The sequence below is a fragment of the Dufourea novaeangliae genome, unplaced genomic scaffold, assembly GCF_001272555.1.
Source record: "Dufourea novaeangliae isolate 0120121106 unplaced genomic scaffold, ASM127255v1 scaffold124, whole genome shotgun sequence".
Taxonomy (NCBI): Eukaryota; Metazoa; Arthropoda; class Insecta; order Hymenoptera; family Halictidae; genus Dufourea; species Dufourea novaeangliae.
The window spans coordinates 1484743-1506678 of record NW_015374010.1 but is presented as its reverse complement, the minus strand read 5'-3'; the positions used below and the strand labels follow the sequence as shown (position 1 = coordinate 1506678).

General features: G+C 40.1%; 1 protein-coding gene across 1 annotated transcript in view; it reads right to left on the bottom strand.

The window, feature by feature from the left end:
* The window catches only part of LOC107188322 (agrin-like), a 55323-nt gene that overhangs the window by 8914 nt on the left and 24473 nt on the right, over positions 1–21936 (bottom strand). The window contains exons 7-15 of the mRNA XM_015576597.1: positions 15907–16036; positions 15062–15295; positions 13633–13929; positions 12785–12934; positions 11875–12135; positions 11210–11356; positions 9816–10052; positions 2242–2436; positions 1430–1603 (exon numbers count right to left, since the gene is read on the bottom strand). Of these exons, the coding sequence (XP_015432083.1) occupies positions 1430–1603; positions 2242–2436; positions 9816–10052; positions 11210–11356; positions 11875–12135; positions 12785–12934; positions 13633–13929; positions 15062–15295; positions 15907–16036 (1825 nt within the window). The remainder of the gene's footprint in view (positions 1–1429; positions 1604–2241; positions 2437–9815; positions 10053–11209; positions 11357–11874; positions 12136–12784; positions 12935–13632; positions 13930–15061; positions 15296–15906; positions 16037–21936) is intronic.

Here is a 21936-nt window from a genome sequence, read left to right as displayed (position 1 = left end):
GGGATGATGGTCGGGCGAGTAGAATCGGTCGTTCGATGGTCAGGCATACAGAGTATAGTAGAGTATGTATATGGTCTGTCGTCTAAGAAAGTAGAATAAGACTGCTGTGGTCAGACGAATATCATTGGCCGTTTATGGGAGGTTTCATTTGGAATTAGGAAAATGCAATTGATTGTTTTATTTGTCAGAAATGTGGAATGTATTATCCATAGATTATAGCATAGAAAGTAGAATAAGACCAGCATCACTGGCCATTTATGATAGAATTTGTCATTTGAGATCATGCAAGTACAATTGATCGTGTATTGTCAGATATGTAGAACGTATTATCTATGGACAGATAAGTAGAATAAGTCTGTCATGGATCGGTAAATGAAATATGTTGTTCATAGTGGCGTAAGTAGAATACGACACACTACGAATACAGGTCTGTGACCGAGCAAGTAGAATAAAATTGATGTGAGTGGACAAGTAGATTTATTCGTGTATGGTAAAATATGTTGTTCAGTGGCTGGAAAGTGGAACAGGTCGTTTATAGTCATAAGTACAGAATACACAGTTTATGGTCAGATAAGTAGAATAAGCATGTTACAGTTGAACAAGTAGAACGAACATGTTACTGTCAGACAAGTAGAATAAGCATGTGATTATCGGACAATTGGGATAAGCATCAAATCTGCGAAGCGCGTGATCAATCACGTGAACATGAATACGTGTGGGGCTACTGTTATCAGTAATTCGTAAAATAATGTTTCTGTAACTCTTTCACTCAACTATTAATTGAGAAAATATATTCCTGTTGTGTACCGATTTCTGTAAGTTACACCATCAAAAGATCTGCAATTCATTAATTACTCTACAAGATGAAACAACTATTTCAGTGATCGAGTTAAAATGAAACATTCTACCTAATGATAGCCTGTTTAGGAAAAATCCAAGTACTGGCCGAAAGTATTTCATCGAATGAATTAATGTGATCTCTGCAGCAATTATTTACACGCATACTGAAAACGAAAAATACCATTTTACACTATATCATAAAATATTATTAAAAATGATGGCATTCAAAAATACTATTTTATGAATGCTACTACAAACTATCTATTAATATTAAACGTTTTTTCAAAATTTGATTTACTATTATGCTAAGGGGTCAATAAAATGTTTGAGGCGTTGAGATGGGGAATGGTCTAAAAAATGTTGGGAAACGCTCGGCTAAAGTCTTCCTTTAACATCTGAAATTCTTCTGTATCATCTAAGCAACTAAAGATACAATATTTTTATAATTAATTCCATTTCTTTCGGCATTAGTACATACACTTTTACTATTCAACACGACAGTATAAATTGCGCGACAAATTTCCAGTTTCCTCCATTAAATACTTTTCGTCATAGGAGGGATGGATAATACTAATATTCAATTATTTACCAAAGCATTCCTGTCTATCGCTAGTCTCCGCGTATCCCTCGGAGCATATGCAGCCGCCGTTCGAGCACTCGCTGTTCGGTATGGTGCAGTCTTTGTCGTCCGTGCACAGATCGCCGAGCAGCGCGGTGACCACGCGTATCGTCGCCGGAGTCGGTCTGTACGCGGCCTCCACACCTGGAAAACCGTTATCCCGACGATAAATCGATTCTCATCCGTTCGTTTCACCTCTTTGTCTCGTAACGTAGGTAGTAGACGGCGTTCGTAACCGTATCGATCCGATCGACGACGTCGAAAGCTGATCCAGGAATTAACCGCGAAACGGATTTCAGAGTGGCGTGTTTCAAAGCGACGACACACATATACAGGGTGAACCACGAATCGTGATCGGTAGAGATTACTCTATTATTAGTAGTCCGATCGAAAATTTTTTTATCAGGTATAGCATGGTGTCGAGAGAGATGTAACGTGATTATAACAAATTTTTTGTCAACTCCTTTTTCTTCATGATTTTTCAAAGTCACCTTCAATTTTTCGCAAATACACCTATAATTTTTGTACGCCTATCTGTTAGAGGATTTCGAGACGAATTCGGCAAGTATCATAACATAACATGTGTTACTTTTTTTTTTTTAATTGAATTTTTGAAAGAGTTATGCAAAAATGTAATCGAAAATTTTTACGAAAGGATTGACGTCTGTGAATGTGGTAAAAAAAAATAAAAGACTTATTTTCTGGATAAATATCAATGTTTATGATCAAGTTCCAGAAATTATTCTGCGGAATGGGGGTAATTGAAAGTGGGGAATGTTTACCGTGTTTTAAATTGTCTCTGTCGATCGTGATGGTTTCTTGATGGGCCCGGTGAGTGTAATAATACCGTGGATCCGGTTCCGGCACCAACAGATGCCTGGTGGATTTTGATAATGGAGAAATGGCGGCTGCCGGCTGGGTGTATTGGACCTCGGTGTACCTTTTCTCTGGGAAGTCCGTGTTCACCATGGGATCGTCTGAAAATTTCACGAGATTCCGACATTCTGGTGCTGTTCCGCGGAAAGTTTCGACAATAGAGCGCGCGTCTGCTATTGTCCCGGCGGATATAAAATTATTTGGGGGGATTTAAAATTATTTAGGCGGATCTAATTCAGTGTGCCATAGACGAGCAACGAATAGCAACGTGCAATTCGTTTCATGTGTATTGTAGGTACTCTGTAATCTTTTTATTAAATAGTCAAAACAGTACGATTTAATTGAGTGATTTATTTATTACAGAATTAGTGCGTCCATTTTATTAAAAGTTCTATCGTGGTCACCTATTCGAAGGAGGAATAGCTTGAGAAACAAGATCAGTAAGCAATTCTAAACTTTTTAAAAGTATAGGAATCCTGATCTTATTCATTTCTCTTTTTATTAATTGATTCAATAAGATTAACCAAGAAAGAACGAGTCGAAGATGAGTAACTTTGTTTTTGACGCTTGGATTATCTTCAGAAGCTTAAAAGATAGTTATGTACAGCTTTTAGAATCGATCGAGGGGATATTCCATAATAAAATTTATCTCATCATGTAGTTAGAGTTTCAAATTGTTCATTAATTTTATTTTAATTAGGCTGAATTCAGCAATTGTAATTATATCAGTATAATTGTAACCAAGTATAGGGGTTGAAGATCGATTCATATATTTTTCTCTTTGTATTACGTTAGAAATAGCCTAATAATAGTCAAACTATGAACTATGAATCCATTGTACTATGTGAACTATAAACTTCAACAAGGACCTCACATTTCTTTTGACCTATTGAAAATATTCATCGAAATAATAAATCTTCATCCAACTTGAATTTGTAATAATTACAAATTCTTGTTCCAGGAATTATTCTGCGGAATGGGGGTAACTAAAATTAAACTAAATTGACAAGTAATAATTACAAATTCTTGTTCCTCATATATTGAATCTTTATTATTTTTAAATAGAAATCAGTAATAATAATATTCCGAATACGCTCTGTAAATTTCTTCTATTTAATGAGACCTTTCGATCGTTCACGGTGCACAAATAATTCGCCGTCGCAGACCCCTTTATAATCGTCGAACGATTTTCCGTTCCACCCGGATGACAGGGAAATCAGAGCCCGGATACAACGTCGAATTCAGCCGGGCCGAGGAAAAGGCGGGGGTGCGTCGCAATTTCTCTAAATAATGAGAATCGAAAAGCTAATTCTATCGGAGGCAGTTACGCGAGGTTTCCCTATCCCGTTCTCCGATAACAGGAGTTCGAGAAGGCTTGATGGGATTTTAATTACTTTCCAATTGCAGCGTTGCTTCCTATTATTTCACATCGACGACTTCCGCCGTGCTATTTTTTCCTTTGTTTCACCCCCACCTGCGTCATCGCCACTCTTCGACCACGGTATTCCGGTATTCCTCTCGATATAATCGACTCGTTTATCGACTCTCGGACAATACGACAACGAAACTTTTCTCTCGTGTCTGTCCACTGTTGAAAAATAACGGGTGGTTAGCGTGAAATTGAAGAATTGGAGATGTGCGACGTTTCCTCGATTTATGGGACACATTGAGACTTGTTCAACTAAGTATTCGACGATGTCGAGAAGTAATAACTTTTTTAAATTCTGAGCAAGAAATGAATTTTAACAAAAAGTTAAAAAAGAATTGGATCGATATTAACCCTTTGAATCTGAGTGGGACAGGTTTTACTGTGTTTTGTAAATTAGAAAATTTAATAGATGCATAAACTTTCGCTGTCTGTTCATAAGGGTGACACGCTAACGAGAGGGGTTAGTTTTTAATCAGTTAAGTGGGCAAGACTAGGATTAACTAACACTAAAGAAGTACTATATTTTATGTTCGTTTATAATGGGTTATTCTTATTGTACGTAATTAAGGAACTAACACAACAATTTTATATTTTTAATTGTAATATTTATCAAGTGGGTAATCTGTTTATTCATTAATCGAAGAACATATGTCTTTAATTTTATTATATTCCTATCAGAAGTGAATTGAGGTACTTCATCTTTGTTCAGGGCAAGACGAGATAACTCGCCTCTCCAGATTTACATCTGAACACACAGGTGAGACTTTTTTGATCGATGGACGTCCCAGTTAACAGACTGGAAACTTTACTTTTTAAAGAATATAAGCGACACAAACTATTTCTTAATTCATCCCGAAGACTGAACTATCTTGCGAACTTTTAAATCGCAGGGCACAACTTTGAAAATATTCTATCATTAGTTTTAACTAATAAAATCCATCGATAAAACCTCTAAATCATGAACCCTTCAAGCCATAAAGTCAGCCATACTGTATTACCAGTCAAAACTCCAAAATGATTCATCGTCGCTATCCAAAACCTTCGTACATCGCTCGAATTCACCCCATTATAATATTTTCACGCGCCATCAACCGGCCACGCCGTAAGCAAAATACAGATCCATCGATCAGACTAGTGACTGTTAAATTCCCCCACTGAAATCCCAAAAAATCTCATGTTGCCATTATCTAAATGACTGTCAAGTTCCCTCAATAAAGTCTTGAAAAATCTCACGTTACCATTATTTAACACTAGAATTACCAACGATAAACGCATATCCATTTCGATCGGTCGATAAACACTAGTTTCTAGTTTCTTCATCTTCATATTATAATAACAGTTGCAAAAGATTTTATGGTATTGTTATAACTAGACTGAAAATTAAAATTGAACAGAATCTTGAATTTTAATGGCTTCACTACATTAGTAATAACTAGACTGCGGATTTTATGCATTTATAGTCTATATGGCTCTGTGAAGTACACTAAAAAATTAAACTTTCATCGGACCCAACGAGGTCTCTATTTTATTCTGAACCCAATAGGATACTTAAGAGGGAAAATATATTTCTACGATTGCTCCTGTCTCAATAAATTACTTCAGAAACTTTCATTTCGCATAAAAATCCGCAGTCTAATAATAACATACAAATAACATTGAACTTTATTAAAATCTAATTTTTATTGTATTTAAGAAATGCTATAAAAGCATAAACATCCGAAGTCTAGTTACAACATTGTAATCATCGTTGCAAGATTGTACTAACAAATCATTCTGACTTGGTAGTTCCAGTATCAAGGGTCAAAGGGGTGACCTTTTCCGTATGGTCCCGCGATTTTTTCCTTCTGGCCCGTTGTCGACCGAACACAGAAGAAAACGCAGCAAAAAGAAGCGATCGAGAAACGAGAAGATCCTGGTGCTTCTGTAGCGCGTGTTCAACGAAGAAAGGGGGGAGGTCGGGGATTGTGTGGAAGGGAGGGTGGAGAAAGAGGGTAAGGTTCGCCAGCTCGGAGTAATCTGATTTATGTTTGACTCCTTAGGACGAGTCTCCAGGAAGAACTTTTTTCGAGATTGACTTCCCAGCGACCGTAGAGGACCGGACGACGACGGGGGAGGGGGGGGGGTCTGTCGAAGGGGCTGAGCAATCGAAAATAAGGGGTGAAAGGTTACGGAACCAGCAGGAGGACTTTAATAGATTCCGACGTTTCGTTCCGCGAACTTTGTCGGCGGCGGTTGCGGAATACTTTCGGGACGTGGATCTTGCCGGGAACGTCTTCTCTCCATCTCTATTTTTTTTCTACCCTCTTTGCTTTCGAGTTTCCTTTTCCTGTTGCGAGATTCGGCACGTAATCCGATTGGATCGACGAGTCACGCGTGAATTCACAGCGACGACATTGCCAGAAACGCGGCTGGTACTATGTGGTGTTTTAAAAAGGGATTTGGAAAAGGTACGGGAGATCCGTAAAACGATTGGTTGGGATTGAACACTGTATGGATTCACGCTGTACTGCCTGTAATGTTCAGATTTCTTAAGATTTCAGTATTATCTTGAGGTTTTTAACCCTCTAGCCCTGTGTCCCTTTAAAGTCACATACTGATATTTGTTTTTTGTGTAATTTAATTCTTTAGTAACCTATCAGATTTTTTGTGGTGATTATCAACTCTATCGAGATATCGGAGTAATAATAAAATCTTTGCTATTACTGCAAATTAAATTGTTAATTAGTATTTAGAGGTTGATATTTGTTGATTTCATGATACATACATTTTTGTTATAATCACGAGAAAAATTTAGACTGTAGAGGGTTGATTGAGAATAAATTGTTCCGATGTGATAAAGTAATGTAATTTATGTTAATATGTACTGCTACTAAATGTTTGCATCCCTTTTTCAAGGTATCAACACTAGTGGATACTCTAATTCTTTATGTGAAGTATTTACTGCATAAAGTATTACATGCCACACATGTTTCTCATTTCGTCAACTTCGTTCATTAGAAAAGGAGCTGATTTATATTCATGTGCTACAGGGTATAATAAAATTGGTACAGTGCAATCTACCTACTAATCACACAATAACCTACCTAATAACTCCTCGAAATTTCCATTAACAACGTCGACCGCAAAAAATGAAATAAATCACCCAGATACATATTTCTCCTCGAGCGGTCAATTACACATTTTCCTCGGGGGAACGACCTCGCCGTGGAACCTCGACGCGAAATCGGAGGCAACGAAACATTCGGTGGTTCCAAAAACTTTCGCGCATCCAATAAGTTTCCCCGGGGCGGTGGAACTCGCGGAAACTGATTGGAACCGCTATGCAACGTGAATTCTTTACCCTGTTCGTCGATTCGACAGATTTATCGCGGCCCTCGATACGTTTCGGCTCGACAACCCCCCCACCCCCTTTCCCCTTGTGGAACCGAGGGTCGGAGGGGATGGATTTATGGCGGACAACGGTATCAAAAAGCAGTCGGTACAAACGCTCGTTCGGAAGTTCGCCGTGGGGCTAATTTATTTTGACCGGAAGTGGGGTGGGGAGGCGGTGCTTAACGGCCGCGGCAAGACGTTCGGTTACCGTTTTCTTAAGGTTCCCGATGTTAACTTCCGGACCGGGCATATCTCACCGGGACCACTTAAGACGAGACTTCGCCCCGGCAGTCGACGGTGATTTAGTTAAATCCACGTTCGGCGCTTAGTTTCGCGAGTTAACGTCGCTAACTTTCCACCGGAATTTACCTACGAGTAAGATAGCGCACCATTCACCCCCAAGGGGGGATGAAGGAAACTCCATGGATCCTGGGGGTTCGACTTCATCCGTTATTCTTCGATTCCGTGGCATCGTTCCGTGAGTGAAACGGATGTTAAATTGGCATTAAAGACTGTTTCGTTCATTTACTTTTTGAACAGTGATTCTTTGTTCGACGATTAAAATGTTACAGGACAGATGAATTCGTGCAGAGACGTTTTTTGTATTCGTCTGTCGCTGCGGTGATGTTAGGGAAGTTATGAGTTGCGGAATGTTTACATTTTTCATACATATTACACGGAGACACCTATTCGGGCTGGGACGTCTAAGATGTTCACCTGAAATTTCGCCGTTGTCTTTAATGATACGAGAAAATGTATAAGGAAAACAAATGTTTGCTTCAGTGGGGCAATTATTGCAATATAGAAGATCTTTTCTCAAGGTTATTGTTTTTTAAGTGCGATCGTAAAGCTCGATGGAGAACGTTTATGCTACTATGAAGTAGTAATTTTAAAATTATCATTTAAATCTATAATTTTTACAAAACATTACATTTTATTCGTACAAGAAATGTGTTGTGATGACATGTGCAACAGATGTCTCTGAGTCCTTTTTTAATAAAGGTTAATGTAAACCAAAGTTCTGTATACTAACTGCTAATGCTTCGACGTTGTCAGAAAAAATGCGTTCTAATCCAAATATTGAATCCTGGGACGAAATTAAATTACAGATTCTTCTAAACTTTCTGTACTACTTATATGCGATGTATTTCTTCAGAAGAGAACTGCATCGAATGATTTATAATAAAACTCATCGATATCATATATATTCTTGTGGTAAACTGTGAAGTGATTGTCCTTTTTTGATGTCCTTTCTTATTTCAGTAGTCGAGGTCAAGGGCGCTTCAACGACGATAAACAAAACGATGTACACGTCGACGTAATGTCTATTGTTAGTACTCACTTTGCTTTCTTTCATTCTCCTCGGACGGTTCTTCGGATGTGTCCCCATAATGAAATCATTATCGTTAATCACGACACGATGGTAACGAAGAAAGCAAGCAAAGTAGCGGGCGAGGGGGGTTACAAACATATATTTATACATGTTAGTAGAAACTTGATAAGTTTATTATCACGTTATGGATTACAAAGGAACAGGTTGTTAGTTGTTAGTCCTAGGTGTTCGATCAAGCTTCGCGAGATCGTTTCGACGTCTCCTAAGCGACGGTAACAATGTCGTTAATGTTTCAGTACCATCGGGCTTCTAAGTAACATGCGATCCTAAATAATCGGCCACTTAGGTACCTACTATTTATCTATTCTAAAATTTATATCGTATTTCAACCCTCGAAATCGTTAAGACTGCCGCCATTTTAACGGAATCTCGTTGTTTCCGTTAACTTTATTTAATCGCCTAACGTTAACATTGGTACGCGTCATATTCGTTGCTCATCTATAGCAAAACTGAGATTGAAGTAGGCCTAGTTTCACGCAGAGATGCTTTAACTTTAAAACGATCCTCGACAAATATTATTAGGTCTCGCGGAATGTTCTTGGCGTAGGTATTTGCGATAAACTATAATAAAACAATTCTTGGTACACTTTTTGGTAAAATAATCGATTCAAACGTTTGGTCTATGCATTCAAATATCTATTACTCGTTCATTTCACAAACTACCCAACAGCATCTTTTTCAACAACTCGACACAAATTCCAATCTACCTTTCTTTCTTTTCACCCTGGTATATACTTGCCAAATCGAACAATGCAAAATGTTTAATACGTTCCGTATCGACGTATAGATATAATTTCAAAATAACCGGAACTTCCGGAGACCTGACGAATCGGCGCGCTCGAAGCGCCATCTGCTTGCAACTCGAACCTCGAAACGACCCAGTACAACCTGAGTGACACTCGAATCCAGTATGAAACGTCGGAACATGTGCTTGAAATTAATAAAAGATATTTCGAACGTATCTGTTCATATACCATTCACGTGACTGTGACACACGATAAAAGAAAAATCTCTGCGCTCTGAAGAGGAACAAAAATTCGTAAACATAACCAAGGTATTACATATCTTCTATCCCGATCAAGCATAGACTCTGGTAACGTGTACGACGATGTTGCGGAATCCTGCACGCGTATGAATTTCTAATATTCTTTCGGGGACACTGTCCTTTTCAGGGGTTCGGTTCCTCGAAACGGTGAAAAAGTGCGTGCACTTCGGTCGGTAATTGCGAGGAGGTTAGTAACGCAGAATATAAGGCGGCCTGTACGGCGTACGCTCAATGAACCCACCTCTGCAGTGGCCGAACGCCTGCGTGACCACGTCCGCCTGGTGGCGACAAGCGTAGAGCCTTAGCTCGCATTCGTTGTCGTATGTCTGTCCGTCGCTACCGCAGACCGGGACCGACGGTATGTCCGATGGACAGGACGACGGACAGACGCAGTGTGGGCCACCGATCTCCGAGCAGTGACCGCCTGAATAACATTCCAGCTCGTTGCAGGACGTCGGCATCGGCGGTATCGTATCCGCTGCAAACACACAGAATGATCCCGTCAATATATACATGGGTAAATTGGTCAGAATATTACACTGTGGTTTCGATTATATGGTGGATACACGATGTGTACATAGATGTTTATGCATTTATTGCACGTCTAGGCATGGGCGTAGCCAGGGAGGGCACTTGCCCCCTCCCTCTGGACGGATGGCTTTTGCCACATTTTCAACGATTTATGACTTTAAAAACAAAATTAAGTGTTTCTGGCTACGTATTTTTCACTGGGGAAGTCGATATGTTAATATTTTTTACCCTCCCTTGACTGACAACCTGGCTACGCCCATGCATTTTGGTGTCTAAAACTTAGTTATGATAAAATGTTCAGAAAGTATGGTTTAATGAATTTTTTATTTTATTCGGAATCTAAAAGAACCTTTCGTGCAAGGATTCAATTTTTATACAGTATCTATATAAGGTGTCCCACTTAACGTGAGCACTTTCAATATCTCCTTTGTTTTTGAAGACACAAAGCAATGTGAGGGGAGAGTATTATTTGGTCAGAAGGAGCAAATACTATGATAAGCGAATATTTTTCTCGAGGTTATACTTTCCGAAATTTCAATTACTTATGATGGTGTGACCTTTGTGTGACCTTAAGCACGAAAAATCCACAAATGTATGCGAGTAGATTTTAATAATAAAATTACTATAATAGAAGGATTAGTTTCTCTGCGATCATTTTCGAGAAGGTAATCCACAAAATTCGATGTCTGCATAAACATCCAGGGTCTAGTGATAAGTAATAAGATTTGTATAATAAGTAGTAAGATTTCCATCTCACTAGTTAAGAGTTAATACTTGTGAACGGTAGTGTATAATACGTAGGAACGCCTAGAATAAAATAGGGTGGGGCTTTATGGAATAATTGAAGTGATAGTGTGATTCAGTTTGAACAGAATTAAATGTCTGATAAAATGAATTTAATAGTGGTACTTGTTTTTTCTGTAGGAATGAGGAAAACCATTATTTTGTTTCCAAGAATATAATTTGTTATGGTTAATATTTCTTTTCAGTGGCATTATGCCACTATTTTTTATCTGACAAGTCTAATTGAGCTTCGGGAAAATAATCAATAGTGTTATATTCTAGGGGTTTTCGTGAACACGCAGGCACCCTCTCGCCTGATACCTGAATAGCAGCCAGTCGGTGTTAATATCTTGTTGTGACCGGTGCAGATCGTGCATTTCTGTCCCTTGATGTCTGGTTTGCATACACATCGACCCGTCATCTGTTCGCAGTCCTCTCTGATGGAGCCGAAGAGCGAGCAGCCGCACGCTGAAGCATCGAATCGTAAGTTGAAACATCCAAATCATGCGAAAAATTACACGATAAAAGTCATGAATCTCATGAATTTTTCGTCATTGGTAGTATTGTCTCGTTATGCATTTCTTGGATCAATCGTGATATATGTGACGAGGGAAAACTACGACCATTTTCTTTTCATCTTAAAAATCAAAGTTACTAATTTCAGCATTTAAAATTTAACCGAAATTCATAACGTTATGAATACTGATACCTAAAATTTAACATTTACAAATGTTCGCTCTACCATCGACGAAGGGTATATACTCTTTCTCATTTCTGTTTGGGAATTTTTTTAGCTTTATGGTCCTTATAGTGAAAAGAAACTAGTTTTTCCGAAAAATTTAGCACATTTCTCAAGTACAGTGACGCTAATAGAGATGAACGGATACTTTTCAGCGCTAGTTGTAATTATACAACGAATATTAAAATTGTAAAACTTATTTTGAAAAAAAACCATCTGCGAAGTCCAATTAATCGTGTGCTCTTACGTATGCATCCTTGATGACCCTTGCCAATCTTGGGCAAACCCCAGTAGCCCGGCATGCATCCGTTGCATTTCAGGCCACCCACGCCTGGTTTGCACTCGCATTGCCCTGTTTCCGGGTTGCAGGTGTCAGAGACACTGCCCAACCTGTTGCAGTTGCACAAACTCGGACAACCTGCACCGTTCGGTCCGCGTGCAGCAGTTTTCCCGTCCGGACAGCAACCGTGCCAGGTGTCCGCGCACTTAACCACCTGGGTTTCTTGAGCTGAATTGATATAATTCACGTTTATTTTTCTCCTCACGAGCTGTATCGATAATACGCGTTTATTTTTTTATTCTCGAGCTGAATCGATTATTTACATTTATCTTTTTATTTTTTTTTACGTAAGATCGAAATCTTCTTAGCATTTTTCAATATTTTCTTGACCTACTAATCGGTAGGAGTGAATTAATAATTCGAAATTTAGAATCTGGTAGATTGTAATACAGTAAATCATCGATGAGTGTTCGAAGGTTCCTCGGGACTGAGTGTTCAGACGTCATCCCCAATATTGGGCGCTTGACTGCTTCCATGGGGAACCCCCAGGATGACGTGTGAACACTCAGTACCGCGGAGCTTTCGAACACTCACCGATGATTTACTGTACATTGGAAAATTATTAGTTTCCTTACTCTTCTACCTGAAGATTTATTGTGACATCGATACCGATAGGTGAAAGTTTCAGGTCACTTCGATATCTGTCACGTGTTTGCAGATTAGGAACAAGTGTAACGGAAAAATCGACCAATAAAACGATTACTCGAGAAATTTTCTGATCGATAAGGTATTGTTAGATTAATAGGCAATTCATGTATAACGAATGTGAAACATTATTAGAGGGTCTTTGACCACGGGGCATAGTCTTCGAGCTGACCTTTCTTGCAGCACCGAGCAAGTCTCGTGGTTTGGTGGCAGTAACTGTTGCTTGGACAGTCTCTTCGCTCCGGTCCATTCCCGCAGTCGTACTCCTTTCCATCGCTGTCCACTATGGGCGGATCACCGTTGCAAGGTTTCACTTCCATACCTGAGTTAAAGGGTGGACATTTTCAGAATGTGTTCGTACACATTAAATTACAAGATTCCTCAAAATATAATAATGAATCATTCAGCAGTTTGCTTCATATATCATTCCCACTGTACTTCAATAAAAATTTCCGTAACTCTCAACCGGTAGAATTAACTCCGACACGAGTATCATAAACCCCTTGCCATACGATTTTTTTTTACGACTTCACACACAATAATTATTTTATCGTTAATATTTTCCTAGATACAAAAGGAATTCTGTTCCTATGACAAGCGTTACATTTATTCTAAACCTTAAATGTTAATACCAGCGGAACAGTATATCGTCGACTCAAAGAAACCGAATAATACAAATGTTTATTAAATTCAGGTTGAAATCGTTATCACGTGTCTGACTCGATGTTGTAAGGCAAGGGGTCAAATCTCTAACCTAGCATCCAATACACAATTCGAATTCAAAATGTCCCGACGTAGAGCAACAAAATACGAGAAGTAAGGATAGCGCGTCAGCGAAGCGTCAGGAACGAGAAGGAAGCGTCTCGTTAACCCATTAGCCAGACAGCAAAAGGGGGGCGTGCAGAGACAGACTATGAACAATTAAGGTAGTTGAAGGTAAGTTTGTCACGGTCTAGGCTATTAGGCAGTTGGGTTGGGAGGAAGGATCGACGTGTAAGTTTCCCGGGTGTGGTTGCGAACCTTGGCAAAGGTCGAGGGGTCTAGGTCTCAGGTCCTGCTGCCTCCGGCAAGCCTCCATCTTCATCGCGCACAGGGACGTGTAGGTTCTCAAATCGCTGCCGCAAACGGGACGTATATTTTCCGGCGAGATCGAGCCACAGTCGAACTTGCAGCTACACCTTGGATAGTTGTCCGGGCCTAGCTCACAGGTCGCCTCGAAGTCGCAGTTGATGTTCTTGCAATCCTCTCGGCCCTGAGTGCTGGTCACGTCGACTGCGGCGGTGACCAATCGAACCACCGCGGGCGTCGACATCGTGGCTATTAGGGGCGGTCAAAGGACGGTGTTAAAGAGTAGTTCGAGCTGTTAGTGGAGAACTTTGCTGGTTCGTTCTTTGGGGTCTTAGGTTGATGGTCAAATAATGGGTGGACAAGTAGCATTATTTGTCGAGTTCTTTCGTGTTAATAGCTTTGAGATGTTAATAGCCAGATCAGCCTACCCTCTGTGAGTATTTCGTTGCTGCATGTGAGGTGGTGGATTTTTTTGCGGATATCCTGATAGCTGTGATTTTACAGTGACGATGGTTTGTGGAGTTTTCGATTGGATGTCGAGCGTTATGTCTTGGCTAGGTCTTGGACTAGTGATTATATATGGCGTACTTAATTAAAATGTTAGGGTGTAAGGTACAGCCGTAAGCTGTTATAATAGCTTATTGTTAATAGACTATATTTGACGTGGATAGTTTTGATATTTTACTGTGAATTCTTTAAGGACAGCACACACTTTATAGCCTGTGTATCTCTCAATACTAATATTGCTTCTTTTTAAGCAATAACTTCTTAGCTCATCTTTCAATATTTAGACTGCTAGAATAAAGTACTAGATGATCATCAGATTATTACCGTTTTTAAACAAATTCACATTGTTTATGGTCTAATTTGACAAGAATAGTAAATCGAAGAGAAATACAATAATCATTAAAGTATTCTGTTCGACTGTCTTCCATTTAGTCGCCTGCCATAAATTTATGAAATTCACAGTTTAACCCTCATCCGTCCCTCGTGTCAATTTGACACATTTTTCCCCTAAGAAATCATGCCATTCTGTCATGTGTAGGTAAATTTAGCTGAAACTCCGTGACTTTATTTCGGAGAAATTGCAAATTTAACTATTTATCTCTTCGTTATATTGATTTTTCACCACCGTGTCAATTTAACACCGAGGGACAAATTAAGTTTAAAAAAAGAGGGACAGATGAGGGTTAATGAACCTCTGTCACAGTGATATAAGCCAATGAATAAGACGGCCCCTTCTCACGCAACAAACCAAATACCCATTCGAAGTATCTGATCCGCAGAAATGACCAAAGCTCCTCAAGTCTCCGGTGAAACTCTCGTCACGACTTCAGGGAAATCAGAAGATTTCGTATTCGTAAAAGATCGGTAAACGTACTCAATGCCGCGACAGCAAATCGCTCGCTGCAATCGCCGTAGACTATCACGTGCAGGACCGGCAATTTCGGGTCCCTGCCGCAGGCCGCCTTCTGCAGTTCACACTCCGAAGGGTAGGTTTTCCCATCGCTGCCGCACACGGGCTCGCCGTTGCTCGCCGGGCACTCGTCCGGGCAAACGCACACACCGGCCATGCAGTGAGCACCGTGTTCGCAATCGACGCGTGCACACAGTTCTGAAAAAGGGACACATTTTTCCGTTTCTACCTCTGTTCCAATGTCCTTCGAACTTCCGTCACGAGTTCGCTTTGAATTCGAGAACGGAAGACATGTGTTCTCCAGTGATTTTGAACATTTTCTGGGTCGAAATGTAAGCAATTACGGTGGGAACGTATTATATTTCGGAAATACAATAGTTTCGACATTGGATTATTCTTCTGTATAGGTAGTATTATTTACTACCTATACAGTACAGTATTGGGAATATTTATTGCATCACTCGAATATTAAAGACTTATTTCATTTAAAACGAATATTTACTGCGAAAATGTAAGTTGGAAAATTGTGCCTATTACGTTAATTTGAGAGTGATCCAATGAACATTTTCAGTACTGTATGTACAGTGGATGAGGAAGGTAGTTGTGGAGAGTAATTCTGTTTAAAATAGTTTCGTAGATTCTTCTGGATGCGATGAAAATATCGATAACGAAACTTCAACTTCAACTTCAATAAGTGGAGTGGATAGAGTATGCATTGCTTCGAAAAAAAAACTCAGTGGAGAAACACTGAAAGCAATAATTAATGGAGGCTAGAGTAAATCTTGCGGTGTGTCGCTTTGATTACTTACCGCAGTCGCCAATGTAGCTGACAGTGATGTGGGTCTGAGATTTACAGGAAGCTACCTTCAGTGAGCATTCGTTGGCATAGGTCTTCCCGTCTGACCCGCATACCTTGTCTGCATCCGCAGGTTCCTTTCCCTGCAATAAAACAATCGTTGATTTAAAATCCGATAGAGAGTGACAACGCGAGTTCCTCGTTCTGTATATTTATTTGCTTAATAGGTTTAACTGTCTAGTTTCTGACAAATATTTATTTAATTGTATTCTGGACAAAATCTGCCCAGTTATAACTGCATTATACCATTAGGTGTCCTAACTCTACTGAAACTTCCTGTACATACATGTATATTGAGCCAAGGACATCATACTCGCATAAAATCTCCTAATTTACCAGGTTTCTGTAATAATCCCTATCTAACTGGTAACTTTCATCTATTGCTTTGAAACATTTATTAAATCTGTCTACTATCATATACATACCCTATAGAATTTGTCAAATTATATAAAGTCTCGCAATATAAATATGTTCTTGGCTGAACCATCTCAAACAACGTCCATATTTTTCTTCAACTACGCCATAAGACTCTTCTCCCATTTTACAGTATATACACAAGCTTTCTTCGTTGAACGATGGTCAAACAACATCCATCTACTTCCTCAAATACATCGTAAAACTCTTCTACCCTCTCACTGATTGTTCAGTGGGTGTAACGGTGTACATTGTCGCCGCTTTGCCCAGAAACAAAAATATTCTCGAAACTTTATTCTCACACCTTGCACAAGCATTCTTTGGTTAACCATGCCGAGTAACGTTCATCTCCTTCTCTTAAGTACCATGATTATAGCAAATTTTTTGTGAACTCTTTTTTTTCATAATTTTTCAAGGTCACCATCAATTTTTTGCAAATACACCTATAATTTTTTTACGCCTATCCGTTAGAGGATTTCAATAACATAACATGTGTTACTTTCTTTTTCATCTGGGTCGAGAAAAGAATAACAGAAATACTCGAACTGTAATATTACAAACATTTCGTTCTGTACATTGGAACACATTTAATGATATCTACTGATCACGATTCGTGGTTCACCCTGTATACAAGCTTCCTTTGGTCAACCATATCGAGCACCACCCATCGTTTCCCTCAACTCCCACCCCCTATCAGACTCTTTCACCATCTTATCGATCGTCCTGTATGCTCATACTGGGAGCAAGTAGGTCGGTGCCAAAGAAAGCAGGAGAAAAACCCGCGGTTTCGCGCGTTTCGCACTTGTTGCGCCCCTTCCCATCCAAGAGGCGTCAAGCTGACGTACGCCGACGTCGGCCGGACGAGCCTGGGCCACCACCAGCGGGCGTGAAAATAACACGCGAAAGAGCGAAACTTAATTAGCCCCGCCGTGGCCGGTCTCTCTCGGCTGTTGTTTGCTTATTACACGCGTTTCACGCACGCGTTGGCCCCGTCGCATCGTGGCGTGTTTCGCCTGGAGCATTTTCTGTGTGTTTTCGCGAGGTCCCTCGTGTCTCGAGCGTAGTAAGCATGCGCGTTTCAACGACGAGATAGAGCCCGGTCGAATGTAAATTGGAATTCGAGGCTATGCGGTATTTGTGGCCGAGCTATCCCTCAAATATAGGATAATGGGTACGGAGCCTGGATAAAATACGCGTGGGATGGGATTCAGAACGGGATGATGCGATGAGACTTTCGTGGAAGTTGAACGAACGAAAATTGTTCGATTGTAACCGACTTGGCTGATTCGATCGGGAATCGATTTTTTTTATCGAGGCACGTTTACAAGGATTCTGACGTATTTGTATCGTTCGTGTTACAATTCATTGTTGGATAGTCTTATATGTAGATAATTTTCATTCAGAAATATACAATAATAATCAGTGAAATCCATCACCTTAGACGCAATGACGTAATAAGTTTTCCCAAAAATTAAGGCTCCCACAGACCAACGGGACATATTCTCAGCGACAGCGAATATTTCGCGGCGATAGATTTTTTATAGATAAATTTTTGCGGAAATTTTTCGCATTGGTGTGAAAACTGTTGCGAATTTGTTGCCGCGAAATGTTCGCTACCTCTGCGAATATATCGCGTTGATTTGTGGGAGCCTTTAAACTTCGTATTAATAAAAATTTCATTCTACAATTTTCCATTTATTACATTTATATTAATCAGCTTACATCTTATCATTTTACATTTTATATTAATCAGCACTACCGATTTTATTTTCAAGACCTGGTGGAAAATTGTAAAGCAACAATATTCATAGCCACAGATTTTAATTAGTTCCCAACTGATACGCGCGTCTCTTCGTCTTATCGTAATTTTAGAGGACAGTAAGTACTGCGAGGATGCACTATAAGAGCAGCTGCTAGGCGGCCGATATTCCTCGTTTGCAGTTCAAACAATGCCCCTAACCCTCATCTCCTTTGGCCGCGCTCCCGATTCAGTACTTTTCATCCTACCCTCCCACTATCCTCTCTCTTTCTCCCTCTCTCTCTCTCTGAAATCCTTTTCGTCTCCCCGATTCCGTGGTCGTGGAACGCTGACGCGTCAGATTCGCTGGGACATTGTGCGTCCATGCGCGAAAGATGTAATTTCGCGTTTAAGACGGGAACGCAGGGGGCAACCGACGATCTTATACACCGAGAATTACGCTGATGCATCGCGATTCGGCTGCGCCATTTCCCGTTAGGCCACCGTTATGCGAAGAAAGGGCAATAATGTCAGTTTCAACGGACGATGTGTAGAGTTCAGTCTATAAAACGGGAGACGTTCTCAGGTGAAGTCGCGACTTTTGACAGAAACGTCGCTCGTTTTTGGTCACCAAAAAAATATTCAACGAAAAAAAGTCCTTCGTTCAAAGACTAGATAATTTAATATATCAAAGAAATCTTTTTAAATTTTTAATTTCAGATGACTCAGTACCGAGCAGTGCAATAATCACTATAAAACACTATTTTTCTGAATGGACCTCCTGGAGATCGATCACAACTTAGTTACAAATATTTTGACTTACAAAAATTAGACAATACTCTCTACAATACACTGTTTCAAATACGCCAATACTTTCTGAAAAAGGTGTTACAGTTATCGAGAAAAAAATTCGAAAAGATCACTCTCTTATACGGCCTCCTGACTGGCCATTACCCCTTAACATCGCGCCAAAATGGCGTCGACGAAACTGCTAAAGGGTTAATACCGTTTCCACGCCGCATCCCGAGTGAAACAAGCAGGAGTCTCCCTTTCCCCTTAATGCCCATCCTCTCCAGGGTTTTCACCGTGGACGATAGCACGTGCCGTCGCGGACGGTCGTTCAGGTTGATGGTTCCGCGTCGTCCCGTCCCTATAACCGTCCCGTCGACGTCGTCTCCTGGTCGTCGTTGAATTTTGGATAGCTCCAACGATGGCTGCCCTACGCCCCCACCCCTCTCTCTATGCTACGTCTGACTGTTTTCCAGGTCCTTTTCAGCAAAAAGAAGCATGCGCCGCCAGTGCCGTTACCAGAAACAACCAGGGAACACTCGTCGACGATGCTGCTGCCCAGGTACGAATTGTTCGCGCGGTTTTGTCAGCAGGACGTTCCACGAATCCGTGAATTTTCGAGTCGACGCAGCGGCCGTGGTCCACACCACGGTTCTCAGACGGACTCTGCGCTGGCGGATAACGATATCACCAGGAGGGCCCTGACGTGCTCGCCATTCCCAATGAATATTTGTGCTCGGGCGAAATTTTATTTTCTCACCGGGGGAAAAGATCTCTGGGTACCCCTGTCGTGGATCGCTCGCGATAAGGTCACTTTTTTTTTTATTTTTACCTGATTCTCGCTTCGAAGTTACTTCAGGGGTGAGCCCTCGCGAGAATCGTTCCGTTGGGATCTGTCGGAGCATATGGCGGTCCGTTGATTTACTGGTTAGTGTGCCGAGGATTTTTAATGGGCGATTTTGTCAGACCCTCAGTTTCGCAGGATCGATGGTATGGGTAGGTTGTGCTTTGGTTGTAGAGGTGTTTCGTTTTAGACACTGTTCTTGGTGTGTGTGGTATTGTACAGGGGGATTTGAGAAATGTTAGTGATAGTGTTGGTGGTGTGTGTAGGGGATAGTGTGAGCAAATGAAATATCGTGAGTAATGGGTAAGTAAATTAAAAATAAATTATGTAAATAAAATATCGCTGCTAGATACCGTAAATAGATACGTTTTGTTGGAGTCGGTGGACGCGTTGACTGTGTGAAACTATCTAAAGTGCATTGCCGTCGACAGTTTTATATTTTTGTATAATGAAAATATTGTTTCGACCGTGTTTGTTTGGAAGTGAAGTTAAATTTTATTAAAAGGAAGTGACTTAATTTGTAAAATCTTTGAAATTTGACAGTGTCTAGGGTCAGTGAAAAAGTTTCGATGGGTTTTCTGTGAATGATGTGATCGTCATGGTTTTGTGGAAACAGTAAACTATTATATCAAAATATCTATACAAGGTGTCCCAAAATAGGGGTTACTTGGGTGACATGAAACAACTTTTTCCTTAGCGAAAATGTTCTCCGACGAAAAATCCCGACCAATCAGAGGATCTAGGAACCCCTCGTTTCCGAGAGTCGAAGCTATTTTGGGACACCCTGTACTGCCCCTCCAATATGAAAACAGCTATTTCTCGATTTTTCTTTTTAAAGAAAAGATGTTAACCGATAGTTATAAAGTGGGATGCAATCAAATTGTTATGAATATAAAACTGTCCTTCGAATAATTCAACGGAGACCTGTTCCCATCGGGGGAAATGTCTGTTTTCATGAACCCGTACACACATCGAAAATTGAATTTTTCTTGGCGGCCTGTGCGACGCCCGAGTGGACTTCTTTACGAGGAAGTTTGTAATGCGAAGGACGCCGAGGGTAGAGGAATTGATAGAAAGCTTTTAATGAAAATGCTGCGCATACCGATCGATCTGAAAAGACGGGCAGCATCCGACGAGGCGGACGGTTCATTACACGGTCGCGTAACATCGTGTAGCCTGGCGGAAATGCGAAATACCGTGCATGAGGGACGCATTGTGATATACGGGGCGTGAAGGAAATCGTGACACTGGCCATAGAGGTGATTCGTAGCTTAATTTTCGGTTATGGCGTTCCGTAATCATACAATTGGTAATACTGAAGATTTGATGAGTGTAGAAGAATTATTATTTCATATTTTTAACTTGCTTCTGCATTAGATATAGAGGTGCTGCTAATGATTATCGATAAGTTATTCGATAATTTATTGTTAGTTACTGATATGTCGATAATATGTAATGAATTTAATTTTATGTATTAATTTTCTGATAATATCGATATTTTATTGCATGTAACAATTTAACATAAATTTTGTACAAGTAACTCCTTAATCAGACGAAAAAAAAATTTTTATAGAATACTCACTTTAGTAAATGAGGTTGTAGAGATGAATATTATTTTACATAAATATCGACAGTCTCATTTATGGACTTTGATGTTTGGAAGTGACGGAATTTTTACCATTTTTGTTATTATACTTTCACTTTGTTCTGTCTTCTTTTCAAGTATTATATAACGGAGAGTGAAATATTACGGTATTATATTAAAGGGGAAGCAAGAGGATAGAAAATAGCTCTCGTTACCCAGAATAACCTACTTCCGCGTTGCAATATGAGCAGCCATTTTGGCACCAGTTTCAGACATTTTTCAGCTTCGATCCGTGTAATCTTCTTTAAGGAGACAAATAACTCCGAATACGTGTAAATAAATGGCAAACGGACGATTCTAATAAACTTTGAACGCGATTGATTTTCAAATTTTAAGACGAATTTCATCGTGAGTAAACTGCAAAGAACTTGTTTTTTTCGCTCTATTGGGATATCGGGATATTTTCAGTGAAATGAGATTCAGATTCTGTTTTTAAACGATAATGAGGTTTCATTTTTCCATTAGAACGGGAGAAGAGCGCGCTCGAAAGGAGGCGAGGATTATCGCGTCACGAAAGGATTCTCAACGTTGAAAGATCGGAATTGGCTAGGCA